This window comes from Nerophis ophidion, linkage group LG07 (assembly GCF_033978795.1).
Source record: "Nerophis ophidion isolate RoL-2023_Sa linkage group LG07, RoL_Noph_v1.0, whole genome shotgun sequence".
Taxonomy (NCBI): domain Eukaryota; kingdom Metazoa; phylum Chordata; class Actinopteri; order Syngnathiformes; family Syngnathidae; genus Nerophis; species Nerophis ophidion.
The window spans coordinates 2085466-2107649 of NC_084617.1; the positions used below are offsets into that span (position 1 = coordinate 2085466).

At 42.2% G+C, this 22184-nt stretch overlaps 2 protein-coding genes across 3 annotated transcripts in view; both read right to left on the reverse strand.

Moving 5' to 3' along the window:
• LOC133555790 (serine/threonine-protein kinase pim-2-like) overlaps nt 1-3957 on the reverse strand; it is a 10802-nt gene extending 6845 nt beyond the window's left edge. The window contains exons 1-3 of the mRNA XM_061905170.1: nt 3294-3957; nt 2145-2239; nt 2025-2072 (exon numbers count right to left, since the gene is read on the reverse strand). Of these exons, the coding sequence (XP_061761154.1) occupies nt 2025-2072; nt 2145-2239; nt 3294-3813 (663 nt within the window). The 5' untranslated portion in view covers nt 3814-3957. The remainder of the gene's footprint in view (nt 1-2024; nt 2073-2144; nt 2240-3293) is intronic.
• dnajb1a (DnaJ heat shock protein family (Hsp40) member B1a) lies at nt 3878-18135 on the reverse strand. 2 transcript variants are annotated; one of them, XM_061905173.1, is made up of 3 exons: nt 17543-18128; nt 13308-13885; nt 3878-4019 (listed from the first exon to the last, which is right to left on the reverse strand). In XM_061905173.1, exons 1-3 carry the CDS (start codon nt 17751-17753, stop codon nt 3912-3914), a joined length of 897 nt encoding a protein of 298 aa, XP_061761157.1. In that variant the 5' UTR covers nt 17754-18128; the 3' UTR covers nt 3878-3911. The 2 variants fall into 2 exon arrangements, with proteins under 2 accessions (XP_061761157.1, XP_061761155.1); XM_061905171.1 differs by lacking the exon at nt 3878-4019 and adding an exon at nt 4812-9776 and having other exon boundaries at nt 17543-18135.
• Nucleotides 18136-22184: the final 4049 nt, after the last annotated feature.

Here is a 22184-nt window from a genome sequence, read left to right on the forward strand (position 1 = left end):
TAACGTGGACCCCGACTTAAACAAGTTGAAAAACTTATTGGGGTGTTACCATTTAGTGGTCAATTGTACGGAATATGTACTGTACTGTGCAATCTACTAATAAAAGTATCAATCAATCAATCAATGGAAGAGGAAGGGGCCCGCTCCAAACTGTTCCCACAAGTTTGGAAGCATGGAATTGTCCAAAATGTTTTGGTATCATGGAGCATTCAAAGTTCCTTTCACTGGGAGCCCAACTCCTAAAAAACTACCCCATACCATAATTCCTCCTCCACCGAATTTCACACTCAGCACAATGCAGTCCAAAATGTAGCGTTGTCCTGGCAACCTCCAAACCCAGACCGAGTCATCAGATTGCCAGATGGAAAAGCGTGACTCATCATTCCAGAGAAGGCGTCTGCACAACACCTGGTGTCGAACTTTGAGATCGGCCCCAGTCCACAAAAACATTTCAACATCTCACCCACTTCAACACCTTCACCACTCTTTGTGGATGACTGAGTAGCGCTTTATAGCGGCAGCCGGCCTCCAGGGCCCCAACTCCCCCCCCCCCCCCCACCTCTGTTGTGAGTTGTTGTGATTACATGTACCATGTTTATGTGTGCCATGCTATGTTTTTTTTTCCCCTCGGACTCAGTCTGGACCCCTCCTGAGGGTCCAGCCTTAGACTGATATTTTTTTTTTACTCTTCCCCCTTTCCCAACATCACCTTTTTCTCACCTTTTTTAAGGAGCGCCGTAAGTGGCTGATCCGTTGGCGGTCCCGTCTTGTCCCCTTGTAACGCATGTCTGCTCTTAATGGGACTGTGCCGAAAATGTAATTTCAGTTCTTGTGTGTCTTGTACAGTTAAGAATGGACAACAATAAAGCTGCTGTCTGTCACTCCTCTAGAGTCCAGTGGTGATGTCCTTTACACCACTGCATCCCACGCTTTGCATTGGACTTGGTGACGTATGGCTTAGGGGCTGCAGCTCGGCCATGGAAAGCCATTCCATGAAGCTCTCTGCGTACTGTAGGTGGGCTAATTAGAAGGTCACATGAAGTTTGGCGTCTTCAGTAATGCGGACGTTGTACCGATCCGTTGTGGTGAAGAAGGAGCTGAGCCGGAATGCAAAGCTCTCAATTTACCGGTCGATCTACGTTCCCATCCTCACCTATGGTCATGAGCTTTGGGTCATGACCGAAAGGATAAGATCACGGGTACAAGCGGCCCAAATGAGTTTGGGTCTCTCCCTTAGAGATAGGGTGAGAAGCTCTGCCATCCGGGAGGAACTCAAAGTAAAGCCGCTGCTCCTCCACATGGAGAGGAGCCAGATGAGGTGGTTCGGGTATCTGGTCAGGATGCCACCCGAACGCCTCCCTAGGGAGGTGTTTAGGGCCCGTCCAGCCGGTAGGAGGCCACGGGGAAGACCCAGGACACGTTGGGAAGACTATGTCTCCCGGCTGGCCTGGGAACGCCTCGGGATCCCCCGGGAAGAGCTAGACGAAGTGGCTGGGGAGAGGGAAGTCTGGGTTTCCCTGCTTAGGCTGTTGCCCCCGCGACCCGACCTCGGATAAGCGGAAGATGATGGATGGATGAAGTTTGGAGCTCTGTAGCAACTGACTGTGCAGAAAGTCTTTGCACTATGCGCTTCAGCATCCGCCGACCCCTCTCTGGTAGTTTACCTGGCCTACCACTTCTTGGCTGAGTTGCTGTTGTTCCCAAACTCTTCCATTTTCTCATAATAAAGCCAACAGTGGACTTTGGAATATTTAGGAACGAGGAAATTTCACAACTGAATTTGTTGCAAAGGTGGCATCCTGTGACAGTTCCATGCTGGAAATCACTGAGAGCGGCCCATTCTTTCACAAATGTTTGTAGAAACAGTCTCCATGCCTAAGTGCTTGATTTGATACACCGGGCCAGGCGGTTAGGACACCTGGTTCTCATCATTTGGACGGCTGGCCAAATACTTTTGGCAATATAGTGTAGAGGAGATCCTGTGATAAAAATGTTTGTGTTTGCAATGAGACATGTTTCCTTACCAGTGGGATTACCTTGACTTCATCTTTGGGGATGTGTTTGATGGCCACCTGCAAGACACAATCACTTCTTTTTCACAAGTGGGATTTTTCTACACTGCATCAGAAATATGAAATACTTACGGCAAAAGAATCATTTTTCCGGTATCCTGCATAGACGGAGCCGAAGCCTCCTTCGCCGATCTTCTCCAGCTGCTGATACTTCTGCTCAAACGAGGCTGTGCAGGCAGGTCCGTCAGCAAAAAACAAAAACAAACAAGTATTGCATGACATCAGTCCTGCAAAGACTGCTGGTCAGATAGTTAACATCTAAATATCTGACAATAACCACACTAAGTTGGTGTGTTATAATGAAGTCATTTACAAATAGTAAACATAGGAGGCTAAACTTTAAGATACTAGCGAGGCGTTCCCAGGTCAGCTGGGAGACAGAGTCTTCCCAACGTGTCCTGGGTCTTCCCCGTGGCCTCGTGCCCCTAAACACCTCCCTAGGGAGGCGTTCAGGTGACATCCTGACCAGATCCCCGAACCACCTCATCTGGCTCCTCTGCAGCAGCTTTACTTTGAGTTCCTCCCGGATGGCAGAACTTCTCACCCTATCTCTAAGGGAGAGACCCAAACTCATTTGAGCTTGTACTCGTGATCTTGTCCTTTCGGTCATGACCCAAAGCTCATGACCATAGGTGAGGACGGGAACGTAGATCGACCGGTAAATTGAGAGCTTTGCCTTCCGGCTCAGCTCCTTCTTCACCACAACGGATCGATACAACGTCCGCATTACTGAAGACGCCGCACCGATCCGCCTGTCGATCTCACCATCCAGGCTTCCCTCACTCATTGGGATGTTTTTAGGATATTTTTCAGTGCAAAATGGGGCGGTTTAGCTCGGTTGGTAGAGTTGCCGTGCCAGCAACTTGAAGGTTGCAGGTTCGATTCCCGCTTCTGCCATCCTAGTCACTGCCGTTGTGTCCTTGGGCAAGACACTTCACCCACCTGCTCCCAGTGCCACCCACACTGGTTTGAATGTAACTTAGATATTGGGTTTCACTATGTAAAGCGCTTTGAGTCACTAGAGAAAAAGCGCTATATAAATATACTTCACTCACTTCACTAAATAAAATACATCAAAGTATTTACGGTCGTCCTCTTGGTGTTGTTTCTTTGTCACGTAACCCAGCAAGTCCACGCATTTCCTCCCAAAGTGAGACAATACCAATGACAGGAAGTCCAGCAAGGGCCCGAAAGGCATCTTTTAGGAGCTTCTGGACTTACCTTGACTGGTGGTGGCCAGGAGGCGCCTCTGGGCCTGTTGGACCATGGACATCTGTGTGGCTTTGACCCACTGCCTCCTCGTCAAAGTCTCCGGTCTCTTATCAACCCTCCGTCTGGGTCTGGTCCTCCTGGACCACTCATTGGTTTTTCCTCTATGTCTCCTCTTGGGTTTGTCTTTGCCGCCTCGTCTCCGCGTCAGCGACTGTAGTTTGGATTTACCCTTTCGTCCGCGTCTGAGGGTCTCCGGCTTGACTTTGGGTTTCCTCATCTGGGGTCTGCTTTTCAGTTTAGCCGGCACCACATTTAGGGACACCCTCTGCTTTTTTGTGAGGGTCCCGAGCTTGGTGTCAGCCTTCCTCTTGGTGCCCCGTGCAGGTCCTACTTTCACAGGCAGGGTCTTGGTGCCAGTCTTTAGCAGGGCGTCGGGTTTGGGGTTTTTTGTAGATTTGACCCTCTTTTTTTTTTTAAGGCTGTCCATTTTTCTTCGGCTCTTGCGTTTGGTTCTCCGAGACGCCTTCATGGACCTCTTGGTAGACGGGACCCTTCTGTTGGACAAGAGGGTCTCTTGTTTGGTCCTTTTGGTGGGCACGGCTTCTGCAGCTCTGGAGCCGCCAGTATTTAGGACAACGGGGTCATAGCACCTTTTGGTGAGTAGTGCTCCATTTTTGATGGCGGCACACTTTGGGTTCCTCGCCCTGCAGATGCTTTTTTCCGGGTGGTCTGCAACTAGTAGAAGAAAGTCAGCATTATCTAAACAATGACAAGTACCACTTTTCAGCCTAAAATACTCATGCCTTATACCTGAGAGGATGCCAGATGATGCAAAATCAACACACCTGTTAACATGCATTTTCTAAGCAAAATTGTCCAAAACTCGATTTTAGAAAAAAAAAAGTAATAATGTGTGTACGCGTCAGTAAATCCGAACTTTATTTTGCTTTTTAGTCACCCGCACGTCAAGGCCCCTTAATTGCTGCAGGAGGGAGGTGACGTCACCAGGGCTACAACACGTTTGCCAAAATATCACATTTTATTTCGAATTGAGGTGTGAATTGGTGCATCGATACATACGGTGTGATTAACATGAAATAAGTTTTTTTTTTCTTATTAGAACGAGACGACATGATGTTGCGTTCACGGACTGTAGGATGTCACAGTGGCGGCGACGGTTGACGTGCTCGTTCTTCTCCCCCGAGCAAAACAAAATAAACAGCACGTTTTATTTTTGATGAGCAGTTGTTAAAAAGGTCGTCGTCATGGTGAGAGCCTGCGAGGACTCCCATGCAAGGGATTTGACGACACTTTCTCACGTGAGAACTGTCCTCCATTGTGTTAAAAAGGTGCGGCACCTACGCAGACGGCCGCTAGAGGGCGATGGGAACTGAATTCATGCGTGCTGGGGAAAAAGATGACAAAACTCAATAAAGAAAAAACATTTTCCACAGTTGTGTGTGGATTTAAATAATATTTATTATAAAATATACATTTTCCAAATCAAAAAATAATCGTAATCAGATGTTTGTTGAGTAATGAGACATTTTATTCCTGCTTTGCAGTCTTCTGGCCTATGAAAGATGACTTCCAATGGCAAAAAGGTACTGATGTGTTAGAGCAGGGGTCACCAACCTTTTTGAAAGCAAGAACTTCTTCTTGGGTACTAATTAATGAGAAGGGCTACCAGTTTGATACACACTTAAATAAATTGCCAGAAATAGCCAATTTGCCCAATTTACCTTTAACTGTTATTATTAATGATATTTATCTTTGTGGAAACACTGATCATCTTAATGATTTCTCAAAATAAATATATATTTTTGATGACATGTTTTAAATAGGTTCAAATCCAATCTGCACTTTGTTAGAATATATAACAAACAGGACCAAGCTATATTTCCAACAAAGACAAATCATTATTTCTTTTACATTTTCCAGAACAAACATTTTAAAAGGAATTCAAAAGACTTTGAAATAAGATTTAAATTTGATTCTACAGATTTTCTAGATTTGCCAGAATATATTTTTTTTAATCATAATAAGTTTGAAGAAATATTTCACAAACATTCATCGAAAAAGCTAAAATGAAGAATTAAATTAAAATATAATTATTATTTACAATAAGAAAACATTTACTTGAACATTGATTAAAATTGTCAGGAAAGAAGAGGAAGGAATTTAAAAAGGTAAAATCATTTTTAAAGTTGTATTTTTTCTCTAAAATTGTCTCTCTGAAAGTTATAAGAAGCAAAGTAAAAAAAAATAATGATTTTATTTAAACAAGTGAAGACCAAGTCTTTCAAATATTTTCTTGGATTTTCTAATTCTATTTGAGTTTTGTCTCTTAGAATTAAAAATGTCGAGCAAAGTGAGACCAGCTTGCTAGTAAATAAATGAAATTGTAAAAATAGAGGCAGCTCACTGGTAAGTGCTGCTATGTGAGCTATTTTTAGAACAGGCCAGCGGGCGACTCATGTGAATGATATTTATATAGCGCTTTTCTCTAGTGACTCAAAGCGCTTTACATAGTGAAACCCAATATCTAAGTTACATTTAAACCAGTGTGGGCGACACTGGGAGCAGGTGGGTAAAGTGTCTTGCCCAAGGACACAACGGCAGTGACTAGGATGGCAGAAGCGGGAATCGAACCTGCAACCCTCAAGTTGCTGGCACAGCCGCTCTACCAATCGAGCTATGCCGGCTGGTCCTTACGGGCGACCTGGTGTTGGTGACCCCTGTGTTAGTGCAAACCAAATGTGCCAAAATGTAAATCATGACAATAAAAGCATTCAAAATCATCATTTTTTAAAAGTGCAAATAAACAGAGAATATCCCTCAATGCAAACATACTTTCAAAGCTACTTAATGACGTTCTAATGTTGTAATGCAAGTCCAAGCAGCATTTTGAAGATGAAACAATCCATTATAATTTCAATAAATCCCTCACAATAGCATTGATCACAACCTGTAAACCAAACCACAGGCTCAACCTAATAAGAGCTTATAAATTATTCTCCAACTGCCCTCACCATCCACACATTATTTGGCACATTGACATAAACAAAGTGTGCGCCATTTTGAAATAAGGTATTTTTAAGTCAACAATTTGAATAAAAAAACCAAAAAGCTCTGTATCAGATTGCTTGCTACATCAGTGGCACTCTCACTGTGGGAAGGAAGCATGGTGGTGTGTTAACAAGACATCTCAGTGAATATGAGGTAACTAAGTCAAGATATTTAGTGTAAATAGGTGACATGATGGAGGACCACAGGCCTGGTTCAACTGAAGGCCCCGGCTGTAAATAACGGGGAAGTACAGATGATGAGCAGGCTTTCAACCAAGGAGCCACACTGGGTGGAGTTATAATCCTACATTAATAAAGTCATATTATGGGGGAAAGAAAGTCCAAATATTACAAAAGAAAGATGGAAAAAAAAGATGATTTATTGTAAGACTAAAATTTAACTTCTTTATTGCCAGTACAACTTTAGTATAGCAAAATTACACATTTTGCCATTGTATTTTTCAGACTACTTTGGTTGAACATTTAAACGTTATATTTGTATTTCTATCATAATAATTGTAAATTTTCTCTAATGAAATTACAACTTTGTATTCAAAATGTACATTTTTCCCCCACAGTATTACAACTTTACTGTAATATATTTATCCATCCATCCATCATCTTCCGCTTATCCGAGGTCGGGTCGCGGGGGCAACAGCCTAAGCAGGGAAACCCAGACTTCCCTCTCCCCAGCCACTTCGTCCAGCTCTTCCCGGGGGATCCCGAGGCGTTCCCAGGCCAGCCGGGAGACATAGTCTTCCCAACGTGTCCTGGGTCTTCCCCGTGGCCTCCTACCGACTGGACGTGCCCTAAACACCTCCCTAGGGAGGCGTTCGGGTGGCATCCTGACCAGATGCCCGGACCACCTCATCTGGCTCCTCTCCATGTGGAGGAGCAGCGGCTTTACTTTGAGTTCCTCCCGGATGGCAGAGCTTCTCACCCTATCTCTAAGGGAGAGACCCAAAGCTCATGACCATAGGTGAGGATGGGAACGTAGATCGACCGGTAAATTGAGAGCTTTGCCTTCCGGCTCAGCTCCTTCTTCACCCCAACGGATCGGTACAACGTCCGCATTACTGAAGACGCCGCACCGATCCGCCTGTCGATCTCACCATCCACTCTTCCCTCACTCGTGAACAAGACTCCGAGGTACTTGAACTCCTCCACTTGGGGCAGGGTCTCCTCCCCAACTTGGAAATGGCACTCCACCCTTTCCGGGCGAGAACCATGGACTCGGACTTGGAGGTGCTGATTCTCATCCCAGTTGCTTCACACTCGGCTGCGAACCGATCCAGTGAGAGCTGAAGATCCCGGCCAGATGAAGCCATCAGGACCGCATCATCTGCAAAAAGCAGAGACCTAATCCTGCGGTCACCAAACCGGAACCCCTCAACGCCTTGGCTGCGCCTAGAGATTCTGTCCATAAAAGTTATGAACAGAATCGGTGACAAAGGACAGCCTTGGCGGAGTCCAACTTCACTGGAAATGTAATATATTTAACCTAGTTGTTTTAATATCATAACTTTATAATTACAATAGTTCTGTAAAGTTATAACTACAAAGTTCTAATATATATATATATATATATATATATATATATATGTATTTTTGTGTATTGTCATTAGTGGATGCTTTATTATCATTTGTTTCCTACAGATAATAGTCCTGATATTTTTACTGTTTTTTGTGATAAAACACGCTGTTTGTATTCATATTTAGACCACTTTTGGTCATAAAATGAGAACTTTAGATTTATTATACAATTGGAATGTTTTCCTACAACATTCTTGTAAAATGACCCCTTCTTGGGGTGTTATTAAAACGTTTTCTCATTAAGTTACATCATTTGATTAATAATATTTGGACGATTTCCCCCCTAACATGATGACTTTAGATCAGGGGTCGGGAACCTTTTTGGCTGAGAGAGCCGAATAGACAATTATTTTAAAATGTATTTCCGTAAGAGCCATAAACTTATTTTTTTTAACACTGAAAACAACTAAACGTGCGCATTTTTAAGTAAGACCAACATTTCTAGAGTATAATAAGTCTCTTATTCTTTACAATAGCATTGTTATTCTGAAGCTAACTGTGGAGGGGGTGTGGCCTGCGGGCCTGCAGTGACAGGTGCGTAGATGGCCCACCTGGGCCTTTTTATCTAATCACCTGTCGCTCTGTTATTAGCAGCAGCCAGGAGGAGAGACGGGGTTGGGGCTGGAAATACAATTGCTGGAAAACAACTGCGAGACTTATTGAAAAATAAAACAATACTGTAACCCTGAAACAGGCTCTCATGTCGGTGTTTGGTGGTCTGAAGAACCCCCAGGAGGGCAAGCCCCACACTAACCAATAATAACTAAATAACTTTTTACCATTAACGCAACTTCTTGAACGGAAGTATGGATTAAAAATGCATGAGAATGTTTTATATTTTGAACGTTATTTTTAACACTGTGATTACAAGTGAAATTAAATGATAAATGGGTTGTACTTGTATAGCACTTTTCTACCTTCAAGGTACTCAAAGCGCTTTGACATTACTTCCACATTTACCCATTCACACACTGATGGAGGGAGCTGCCATGCAAGGTGCTAACCAGCACCCATCAGGAGCAAGGGTGAAGTGTCTTGCTCAGGACACAACGGACGTGACGAGGTTGGTACTAGGTGGGATTTGAACCAGGGACGGCCACTCTTCCACTGCGCCACGCCGTCCCCTTATTATTCATTACTTATGGTTTTAAGCAACATCAACTCAGATTTATCCGAGAGCCAGATGCAGTCATCAAGAGTCACATCTGGCTCCCGAGCCATAGGTTCCCTACCCCTGCTTTAGATCGTAATATCTGGACTTTTTCCTCTCTAAAAACAATTGATGATGTGGTTTTTCTGTTTCAGTGTGGCCCTGGTACTTGGTAGGCTCTAACACTTATTTGGCTCAGTGTTTGTCTTGAACTAATGATAGTAAAATAAAAAAAAAACCTGAATTAAACATCTCCATTGTTTCAGTGTTGGTTCACTTGTACAAAAACAAAACACCTTTTAGTCCATTGATAGAATCCAGCTAACAATAAATACTCAAATCATTGATTCTGTCAGTTTTTAGGTGTTGTGAGTCAAATGAGGCTTTAAAAAACCATAATAATAAATGTAAGCACCCTGAAGAACGGCGTTGGAAGTGTTAGTCCTGGCATCATGGCGGGAGAACCTGCCTGAGTGCGTCACGGGTGTTTTGTCCCAGTTTGTCAGGGAATTTGACCGTAAAGTCCAAGATCATGTCGCCCCTCTTGTCGGGACGCTTGGACAGGGGTAGGCCTTCCCCCACGATGCGCTTCTTCATGCCCGGCTTGACCACGTCTCTGGAGGACACGGTGATGGTGCGGCCGTCCAGGGTGGGGGCGCTGACCGAGCAGCCGCACAGAGCCTGGACACAAAGACACGCGCATCTTACACGCTGCCTGCTGCCATCTTACACGCTGCTTTACAGCCCATACAAGTGCCTTCCGCTCCAATTGGCGTCAAGGCTGGACTCATCCACAGAAGTGTCATCCAGTGAAATAAACATGGGTGCCTTGTTTTTCCCTCATTAAGTGGCTGCATGAAACTTAAACTTGTCATGGAACCACATGACAAGTTTAAAGAGGGAAAAAGCCACTGCTCATCCATGCATTTCCTACCGCTTGTCCCTACCAGCTGCAGTTGGACCAAAAGCAGAGAACACCCTGGACGAGTCGCCCCCTCATAGCAGATTAATAACATTCATGCGATTCAAAGGCATACAAGGTTAGACATTAGCCTAATAAATTGGACTTCCAAATGTATGTAATAAAATATCAGGATTATGTGGGAAAAATATTCAAATAAGATGTTTTCTTTTCTGTATTAGTTTGTGGAAAAAACAATATCAAAAATATAATAAAATTGCTTAAACTAGGGTTTTACTGATCATTTTTGTTGTGATCCGGAAGCCGGATCACACATTTCTAGCATGTTTATGTCTTTTTTGTATTGTCCTATGTTTTGGACTCTGCCGATCCCGTTGCTAACACTTCCTTGTTTTGTATTGTCACCATGGCAACCTGATTACGCCTCCTGCACGGACTCACTACGCACACCTGTTTTGAATTATTTGTGTTGTATTTAAGACCACCTGCTACCTTAGTTCCTGCTGGTCAGTTCGTTTGCGCTATGCAACAGTTGTGTTGTTAATTCATTTTTGCATTCAGCCTGCTAATTTGTAGCTTACCCTCCGCGCGCTCAGCTCGCGCTTCTGTACCTGGGACCTTGAACTCTGCCTGTTGCTAGTCTTAGCATTTAGCTTTCCGTGCGTTGGCACACCTTTTATTTCCGTTTGTACAAGTGTCACTTTGGTTATTGATATTAAAACCAGCTCCTACCTCCATTCCTTAGCATCGAGAGGTGAAACTCCTCGCGCATCCACGATGCGACCACAACGTAACACATTTTTAACTCTTCTTAGGGTCCTAAGTTTATTTAAATAATTTTATTCAGTGCCGTTTTTATTACTATCATCTCCCTATTCTATGTTGTATTTGTTTACGACTCATATTTTAGTTTTACATAGATTTTAATGTACCTTGAATTGCCGCTGGGGGTGCTGATTAATTTAACACCTCTTCTCACTCGGGCGCTTACCAAAGGCATGCAGTAAATTTAGGCCTGCGCTTATAAATTTGAGTGTGATGTAAAGATACCATCATGAAAAGCACATTTAATAAAAAAAAATGTTATGTGTTTATAGAAGTCTTCCTTATCTTTCTTCAGTTTTAAGTCTCTCTGTCTCGATGGAGATCTTCCTTTATTACCTCCTGCTTCGATTGAAAGTCCAGTTTAGAAAACTGTTTTATTTTAGATATGTAATCCTCCATGTTAGTGCAACCTAAAGGAAAAAAATAAACACACGCTGCTCACTCTTGCTGCTTGTTGTCACTTCTTCTGCAGCCGAGTAGTCGCAAGAAGGATCACTAGCGCCCTCTACCACCAGGAGGCGGGAGTCATTTAATGACTCATATTTGACACATGCAGCTACGGTATATTAAAGGCCTACTGAAAGCCACTACTAGCCACCACGCAGTCAGATAGTTTATATATCAATGATGAAATATTAACATTGCAACACATGCCAATACGGCTTTTTTAGTTTACTAAATTACAATTTTAAATTTCCCGGGAGTTTCGTCTTGAAAACGTCGTGTAATGATGATGTGTACGCAAGACGTCATGCGTTTTTAGGAAGTATGAGCGCTACGCACACACACAGCTAAAAGTCGTCTGCTTTAATAGCATAATTATAAAGTATTTTGGAGATCTGTGTTGCTGAATGTCTTGAAATTTGTTAAATTAATATTGGGGAAGTCAGAGTAGAAAGATGGAGTTGGGAAGCTTTAGCCACACAAACACACGGTGATTCCTTGTTTAAAATTCCAGGAGGTGAAAATTTACTATGGATCAGAGCGCGGTCAAGCGAACATGAATCACGACGGAATGTCAACCAGCAGGTTTTGGTGAGAAAATTGTGGTTAAAAAGTCGCTTCTTACCGGAGAAAAGCTGAGCTGCCCTCGACTCCCCTGAGACATTGGCGTTAAGACACCCGTGGAGACACCCTTCCGACTATCAGGTACTATTTAACTCACTAAAACACTAGCAACACAATAGAAAGATAAGGGATTTCCCAGAATTATCCTAGTAAATATGTCTAAAAACATCGGAATCAGTCCCAATGCAATCGGGTTTTTTTTTTTTCTAGTCCGTCGCTATCAATATTCTCAAACACAAATCTTTCGTCCTCGCTCAAATTAATGGGGGTATTGTCGTTTTCTTGGTCCGAATAGCACTTTTTGTTGGAAGCTCCCATTAGAAACAATGTGAATATGCGAGGAGCCCCCACACTTGCGACGTCATCGTCTGCGACTTCCGGCATTTCTCTTAGCACCGACAGTTGCGAACTTTATCGTGGATGTTCTCTACTAAGACCTTTCAGCAAAAATATGGCAATATCGCAAAATTATCAATTATGACACAGAATGGACCTGCGATCCCCGTTTAAATAAGAAAATCTCATTTCAGTAGGCCTTTAATAAAACATAGCTGCTTACTGTTATTTTTTAGCATATTCAATAGCTTGGACCTTAAATCCTACTGAATAGCTCTTAATCTTCTTCCCTTTATGCCATTTCAAATGATTGAAATCAGCCTCCTCCATTTTGAAAATGATGACAGGTGAAGTGTCACTCGTGACGTGACGAGTTTGACCCGGTGGAAATTCTAGGCATATTCTAATTATTTTGCGAAACGAGTTTGACTCAGCGGAAATTCTAGACATGCGCTAATAAAAACAATATTTAGCGAAACGAGTTTGACCCGGCATTAATCCTGAGCCGGCGGTAATGCTAAGCATGCGCTAATTATTTTGCGACACAAGTTGACCCGGCAGTAATTCTAGGCAGGTGCATACTATATACTCGGCGGCAATTCAAGGAAATACGGTATATTTAATACGATTTTTTAGTTATTCTCCAGTAAAGATGCTTCAATGGCGACGTTTTCCCCCAATCCTCAGTGTTCTGCCATGTCATATAAGTGTCGATATTTTGCGTTAAAACAAGTTAACTGTGCTTAAAACGTGCTATGTAAATAAAGTTTGGTTAAGTGATTGAATAGTTAAGTTGCGTAAATAACCACCCTTGATAAAAACCCACAATTTGTTAGCTGTAGAAAACCACACTGTTCCGCATCATTAACATTTTTCAACATAAAATATTTGCAAAAAAAAAGGGGGTTATGAATAAGAGTCTCCAAATACTAAATGAAAAATAGAATACAAATAAAGAAAATAGGAAATATGACGACAAAAATGCTCAGTTTGGTTTGTGGTAATGTGACGAGAGGTCGGGCTGAGGTGTGCCTAATGAAGCGACAAATGAGAGTACTTACATCTCGAAGTGATATTTTTGCAGGATAAATAATATCAGAGCCCTCCCTCCTGAACACGGGATGAGGTTTGTCTTTGACCACAAACACCACGTCCGCGGGAATGTTGGTGGGGGTCTCGTCTCCCTCCCGAGGGAAGGTGATCTTGGTCCCCTCTTTCCAGCCGCGCTTGATGTCCACGGACAGAATCTTGTCCTCGCAGCGCACGGTGCGGCCGTCTGGGTTCAGTCTTTTGCGGGAGATCTTCATCTTTTTGGTGCAGCCCGAGAACACCTCTTCCAGGCTCACCTTTAGCTCGTGCACCACGGGCGGGTCCTTCTTCTTCCCGCGGGCGCCGCCCGGGTGGGGTTTAAAGGACCGGTGGAAGTTGCCCATGCCGCCCATGCTTCCCATGCTGAAGGCGGCAAAGGGGTCGTTGACGTCCATGTTGGTGTCGTCGCCGTTCTGCGCGAAGAAGTGATCGAACGGGCTGCGGCCGCCGAAGAACTCAGCGAACATGGCGTGAGGGTCGCCATGGAAGGTGTAGCTGTAGGTGGCGCCGCTGTGACCTCCACCCCCGCCTCCAGCTGAACCCTTCAGGCCTAAAATAGAAGAGAAAATAAAAGTCTAATGTGTACACCATTCAAAAATATTTCCAAACAGAAATAAAAAAAAATAAAATGTAATATTGATAGGTGATTTCTAACAAGGAGTATAATAGACACAAATAAGTCTTATTATGGGGGAAAAGTTGTCATGTTATTCTTAACTTGTGTTGTCTCATGTTATGAGAATAAATACAACAAATAAATATGATAATCCAACTGCAAAATCACCCCGAACAGGACAAGCGGTAGAAAATGGATGGGTGGATGGAACTATAAAATCTTACTTTTTAAAATAAAAAAAATTAAGGTGATAGTCTTTTTTTTTTTTTTTAAACACATTACTGTTACAAACTTGTAAATTGAATAACTTACAATGCATTCATTTTTTCACAGGAACAATAGATTTTGATAATGGTCAACTAAAACTACTAGTACAACTTTATATTCCTTTTTCAAAATGTTATCTCAGTAATACAATTCTTTCATCATATTTTCATTACTTTTAACCACATAGCTTCACACACATTAAATATGTTTTCTCATAAAATCACAACCATGTCTATACAAACTTTGGTCATAAATTTACAACTTTCTATCCATAATATTGACACTACCGTATACCCTTGAATTGCCGCCGGGTATATAGTATGCACCTGACTAGAATTACTGCCGGGTCAAACTCGTTTATCAAAATAATTAGCGCATGCTTAGCACTACCGCCGGCTCAGGATTAACGCCGGGTCAAACTCGTTTCACAAAATATTATTTTTATTAGCGCATGTCTAGAATTTCCACCGGGTCAAACTCGTCACGTCACGAGTGACACTTCACCTGTCATCATTTTCAAAATGGAGGAGGCTGATTTCAATCATTTGAAATGGCATAAAGGGAAGAAGATTAAGAGCTATTCCGTAAGATTTAAGATCCAAGCTATTGAATATGCTAAAAAGAACAGTGAGCAGCTATGTTTTATTAATATACCGTAGCTGTGTGTGTCAAATATGAGTCATTAAATGACTCCCGCCTCCTGGTGGTAGAGGGCGCTAGTGATCCTTCTTGCGACTACTCGGCTGCAGAAGAAGTGACAACAAGCAGCAAGAGTGAGCAGCAATCGTTAATTTCTTCCTCTCGCTTGCACTTTTAACATGGAGGATTACATATCTAAAATAAAACACTTTTCTAAACTGGACTTTCAAACGAAGCAGGAGGTAATAAAGGAAGATCTCCATCGAGACAGAGAGACTTTTAAAACTGAAGAAAGATAAGGAAGACTTCTATAAACAAGTTATCGATGCTTTTGATCAGAAGAAGCGGTGCATGGACTTCATTTATAAGTAAAGGTAAGACCATAATAACGTTTTTTTTAATCAAATGTGCTTTTCATGATGGTATCCTTACATCACAATCAAATTTATAAGCGCAGGCCTAAATTTACCACATGCCTTTGGTAAGTGCCGGAGTGAGAAGAGGTTTTAAAACAATTAGCGCATGCTTGCCTTTACCGCAGGGGTGTCCAAACTTTTTCCACAGAGGGCCGCACACGGAAAAATTTAAGCATGTGGGGGCCATTTTGATATTTTTAATTTTCAAACCATAACAAAATATATGGATTTTTTTTTTTAATCCTTAGGGCTCCTGGGGAGCATAGAGGGTCTCAGTCACTAAAAAGTTTAAAAAAAAGTCAAATTGTTATTATTTTTTATTTATGCTTTTTCTGTCAAAGACAACTTTGTCTTTTATAGTAAAACTGAAATATGCAGTATTTAGATAGATAGTACTTTATTGATTCCTTCAGGAGAATTACTTTATTTAGCAATTAAAGGCCTCAAAGATCAATAATGCAGGACACCACTGATTTTAATTATTTAATATTTTTGAGTAATCACAGTGAAAAGTTCAACAAAATCACTCTCAGGGGCGATCAAGGTTGATGCGTCAAATGCAGAGAATAATTTCACCACACCTGGTGTGTGTGTGACAATCATGGCTACTTTAACCATGAAGTATTGCCAACCGATGCTCGGTAGTTTTTATTACAAACCCCGTTTCCGTATGAGTTGGGAAATTGTGTTAGATGTAAATATAAACAGAATACAATGATTTGCTAATCCTTTTCAAGCCATATTCAGTTGAATATGCTACAAAGACAACATATTTCATGTTCAAACTCATAAACCTTTTTTTTTTGCAAATAATCATTAACTTTAAAATTTGATGCCAGCAACATGTGACAAAGAAGTGGGGAAAGGTGGCAATAAATACTGATAAAGTTGAGAAATACTTATCAAACACTTATTTGGAACATCCCACAGGTGTGCAGGCTAATTGGGAACAGGTGGGTGCCATGATTGGCTATAAAAACAGCTTCCATGAAATGCTAAGTAATTCACAAACAAGGATGGGGTGAGGATCACCACTTTGTAAGCAAATTGTCGAACAGTTTTAGAACAACATTTCTCAACGAGCCATTGCAAGGAATTCAGGGATTTTACCATCTATGGTCCGTAAAATCATCAAAAGGTTCAGAGAATCTGGAAAAATCACAGCGCGTTAGCCATGATATTACAGACCTTTGACCCCTCAGGCGGTACTGCATCAAAAACCGACCGTGTGTAAAGGATATCACCACATGGGCTCAGGAACACTTCATAAAACCACTGTCTGTAACTACAGTTGGTCGCTACATCTGTAAGTGCAAATTAAAACTCTGCTATGCAAAGCAAAACCCGTTTATCGAAAACACCGAGGAACGCCGCTGGCTTCGCTGGGCCCGAGATCATCTAAGATGGACTGATGCAAAGTGGAAAAGTGTTCTGTGGTCTGACGAGTCCACATTTCGAATTATATTTGGAAACTGTGGACGTGGTGTCCTCCGGAACAAAGAGGAAAATAACCATCCGGATTGTTATAGGCGCAGAGTTCAAGAGCCAGCATCTGTGATGGTATGGGGGTGTATTAGTGCCCAAGGCATGGGTAACTTACACATCTGTGAAGGCACCATTAATGCTGAATGGTCCATTAAGGTTTTAGAGCAAACATATGCTGTCATCCAAGCAATGTTATCATGGACGCCCCTGCTTATTTCAGCAAGACAATGCCAAGCCACAAGAGCGTGGCTTTGTAGTAAAAGTGTGCGGGTACTTTCTTGGCCCGCCTGCAGTCCAGACATGTCTCCCATGGAAAATGTGTGGCGCATTATGAAGCGTAAAATACGACAACAACTTAAGCTGTACATGAAGCAAGAATGCTAAATGATTCCACTTTCAAAATTTCAACAATTAGTTTCCTCAGTTCCCAAACTTTTATTGATTGTTGTTAAAAGTAAATGTGATGTAACGCAGTGGTGAACATGCCCTTTCCCAACTACTTTGGCACGTGTTGCAGCCATGAAATTTTAAGTTAATTATTAGTTGCAAAAAAACAAAAATAAAGTTTATGAGTTTGAACATCAAATATCTTGTTTTTGGAGTGCATTCGATTGAATATGGGTTGAAATGATTTGCAAATCATTGTATTCCGTTTATATTTACATCTAACACAATTTCCCAACTCATATGGAAACAGGGTTTGTAAATTATGCACGCGTTGATTTCTGGTTCTTTCTAGCAAGTTCCTAAACTGCACATATCCACCTCTCAATATTCAGCTTACCTTCTTCGCCATATCGATCGTAAATATCCTTCTTCTTTGCATCACTGAGGACGTCGTAGGCTTCTGCGATCTCCTTAAATTTGTCCTCGGCCCCCGCAGACTTGTTCTTGTCGGGATGGTAGCGGAGGGCCTGCTTCCTGTACGCCTTCTTGATCTCCTCCTCCGTGGCACCCTTGGCTATCCCCAGCACTTTGTAGTAATCTTTACCCATCCCTACTGCCCGCTCACGCCTGCAAAAAAGAACATTCCAGATGGATCCTCTTCCCGCCTCAGCAGCCCCGGCATGCGGCTAACGGCGCCTAGCTGCCCTCCCTCGCCAGCAAGAGGTGAAGGTTAGCCGGTTTGACTCGGAACACGTCGACGACTTTTCTGTCGCGCGCCAAAGACGAGGAGACAAATGTCACCGAAATGCAACCGGCTGACGTCAGACGGCGTGTTCGAACAGCGATGTTGCGGTAGTGGGCCGCGAGGGAGCAGCGGCAGAGAATCGCCGGGAAGAAACTTCTGGAAGAAACCAGCGTTCCTGACGTGTGTCATCGTTCGGGGCGAGATGATGCACGCCACTCACTTCCGGTTTCGTGTGGAACCCAGGAAATGTGCTATTCGTACTTATTTCTTACGAAAACTGTTTAAAACATACTCAACGCGCTTTCTTGTTTAGAATAAAATTCTTTAAAGCTACAGTTTATTTGACTGCTAATATGCTGGCAGTAAAATGAAGCCAGCGTTCCTGATGTGTGTCACCGTTCGGGGTGAGATGATGCACGCCACTCACTTCCGGTTTCGTGTGGAACCCAGGAAATGTGCTATTCGTACTTATTTCTTACGAAAACTGTTTAAAACATACTCAATGCGCTTTCTTGTTTCGAATAAAATTATTTAAAGCTACAGTTTATTTGACTGCTAATATGCTGGCAGTAAAATGAAGCCAGCGTTCCTGATGTGTGTCACCGTTCGGGGCGAGATGATGCACGCCACCCTTTTCCGGTTTCGTGTGGAACCCAGGAAATGTGCTATTCGTACTTATTTCTTACGAAAACTATTTAAAACATACTCAGTGCGCTTTCTTGTTTCGAATACAATTCTTTAAAGCTACAGTTTAATTTACTGCTAATATGCTGGCAGTAAAATGAAGCCAGCGTTCCTGGCGTGTGTCATCGTTCGTGGCAAGATGATGCACGCCACTCACTTCCGGTTTTGTGTGGAACCCAGGAAATGTGCTATTCGTACTTATTTCTAACGAAAACTGTCGCTTTCTTGTTTCGGACAAAAAAATTTAAAGCTACGGTTTATTTGACTGCTAATATGCTGGCAGTAAAATGAAGCCAGCGTTCCTGATGTGTGTCACCGTTCGGGGCGAGATGATGCACACCACTCACTTCCGGTTTCGCGTGGAACCCAGGAAATGTGCAATTTGTACTTATTTCTTACGAAAACTGTTTAAAACATCCTCAATGCGCTTTCTTGTTTCGAATACAATTCTTTAAAGCTACAGTTTATTTGACTGCTAATATGCTGGCAGTACATTGAAGCCATCGTTCCGAACCCAGGAAATGTGCTATTAGTACTTATTTCTTACGAAAACTGTTTAAAACCTATTCAGTGCGTTTTCTTGTTTCGAATACAATTCTTTAAAACTACAGTTTAGTTTACTGCTAATATGCTGGCAGTAAAATGAAGCCAGCGTTCCTGAAGTGTGTCATCGTTCGTGGCGAGATGATGCACGCCACTCACTTCCGGTTTCGTGTGAAACCCAGGAAATGTGCTATTCGTTCTTATTTCTTACGAAAACTGTTTAAAGCATACTCAACGCGCTTTCTTGTTTAGAATAAAATTATTTGAAGCTACAGTTTATTTGACTGCTAATATGCTGGCAGTAAAATGAAGCCAGCGTTCCTGAAGTGTGTCATCGTTCGTGGCGAGATGATGCACGCCACTCACTTCCGGTTTTGTGTGGAACCCAGGAAATGTGGTATTCGTACTTATTTCTTACGAAAACTGTCGCTTTCTTGTTTCGGACAAAAATTTTTAAAGCTACGGTTTATTTGACTGCTAATATGCTGGCAGTAAAATGAAGCCAGCGTTCCTGATGTGTGTCACCGTTCGGGGTGAGATGATGCACGCCACTCACTTCCGGTTTCGTGTGGAACCCAGGAAATGTGCTATTCGTACTTATTTCTTACGAAAACTGTTTAAAACATACCCAATGCGCTTTATTGTTTCGAATACAATTCTTTAAAGCTACAGTTTAGTTTACTGCTAATATGCTGGCAGTAAAATGAAGCCAGCGTTCCTGATGTGTGTCACCGTTCGTGGCGAGATGATGCACGCCACTCACTTCTGGTTTTGTGTGGAACCCAGGAAATGTGCTATTCGTACTTATTTCTTACGAAAACTATTTAAAACATACTCAGTGCGCTTTCTTGTTTCGAATACAATTCTTTAAAGCTACGATTTAGTTGACTACTAACATGCTGGCTGTAAAAACAAGCCATCGTTCCGAACCCAGGAAATGTGCTATTAGTACTTATTTCTTACGAAAACTGTTTAAAACATACTCAATGCGCTCTCTTGTTTCGAATGAAATTCTTTAAAGCTCCAGTTTATTTGACTGCTAATATGCTGGCAGTAAAATGAAGCCAGCGTTCCTGATGTGTGTAATCGTTCGGGGCGAGATGATGCACGCCACCCACTTCCGGTTTCGTGTGGAACCCAGGAAATGTGCTAGTCGTACTTATTTCTTACGAAAACTGCTTAAAACATACTCAGTGCGCTTTCTTGTTTCGAATACAATTCTTTAAAGCTACGATTTAGTTGACTACTAACATGCTGGCTGTAAAAAGAAGCCATCGTTCCGAACCCAGGAAATGTGCTATTAGTACTTATTTCTTACGAAAACTGTTTAAAACATATTCAGTGCGTTTTCTTGTTTCGAATACAATTCTTTAAAGCTACAGTTTAATGTACTGCTAATATGCTGGCAGTAAAATGAAGCCATCGTTCGGGGCGAGATGATGCACGCCACTCACTTCCGGTTTCGTGTGGAACCCTGGAAATGTGCTATTCGTACTTATTTCTTACGAAAACTGTTTAAAGCATACTCAACTACTAATATGCTGGCAGTAAAATTAAGCCAGCGTTCCTGATGTTTGTCATCGTTTGGGGCGAGATGATGCACGCCACTCACTTCCGGTTTCGTGTGGAACCCAGGAAATGTGCTATTCGTACTTATTTCTTACGAAAACTGTTTAAAACATGCTCAGTGCGCTTTCTTGTTTCGAATACAAAACTTTGAAGCTATGATTTATTTGACTACTAACATGCTGGTAGTAAAATGAAGCCAGCGTTCTTGACGTGTGTAATCGTTCGTGGCGGGATGATGCACGCCACCCACTTCCGGTTCCGCGTGGAACCCAGGAAATGTGCTATTCGTACTTATTTCTTACGAAAACTATTTAAAACATACTCAGTGCGCTTTCTTGTTTCGAATACATTTCTTTAAAGCTATAGTTTAGTTTACTGCTAATATGCTGGCAGTAAAATGAAGCCATCGTTCCGAACCCAGGAAATGTGCTATTGGTACTTATTTCTTACGAAAACTGTTTAAAACATACTCAGTGCGCTTTCTTGTTTCGAATACAATTCTTTAAAGCTACAGTTTAATGTACTGCTAATATGCTGGCAGTAAAATGAAGCCGTCGTTCGGGGCGAGATGATGCACGCCACCCACTTCCGGTTTCGTGTGGAACCCAGGAAAAGTGCTATTCGTACTTATTTCTTACGAAAAGTATTTAAAACATACTCAGTGCGCGGTCTTGTTTCGAATACAATTCTTTAAAGCTACAGTTTAGTTTACTGCTAATATGCTGGCAGTAAAATGAAGCCAGCGTTCCTGAAGTGTGTCATCGTTCGTGGCGAGATGATGCACGCCACTCACTTCCGGTTTTGTGTGGAACCCCGGAAATGTGCTATTCGTACTTATTTCTTACGAAAACTGTCACTTTCTTGTTTCGGACAAAAAATTTAAAAGCTACGGTTTATTTGACTGCTAATATGCTGGCAGTATAATGAAGCCAGCGTTCCTGATGTGTGTCACCGTTTCGGACGAGATGCTGCACCCCACTCACTTCCGGTTTCGTGTGCAACCCAGGAAATGTGCTATTCGTACTTATTTCTTACGAAAACTGTTTAAAACATACTCAATGCGCTTTTTTGTTTCGAATAAAATTCTTTAAAGCTACGGTTTATTTGACTGCTAACATGCTGGCAGTAAAATTAAGCCAGTGTTCCTGATGTGTGTCATCGTTCGGGGCGAGATGATGCACGCCACTCACTTCCGGTTTCGTGTGGAACCCAGGAAATGTGCTATCCGTACTTATTTCTTACGAAAACTGTTTAACACATACTCAGGGCACTTTCTTGTTTCGAATAAAATTCTTTAAAGCTACAGTATAGTTGACTGCTAATATGCTGGCAGTAAAAGTAGGTATACATCATCATCATTTATTTGTATTCCTTTTATGAAAATGCATATATACAAGCCACGTACAATTGATACTTTCATTTTTTTGTTTTTTATACATTTCCATGATCAGAAAGGAGCAGATGGAAGAATACTATTCTTATATTTATCTGCCCCCCT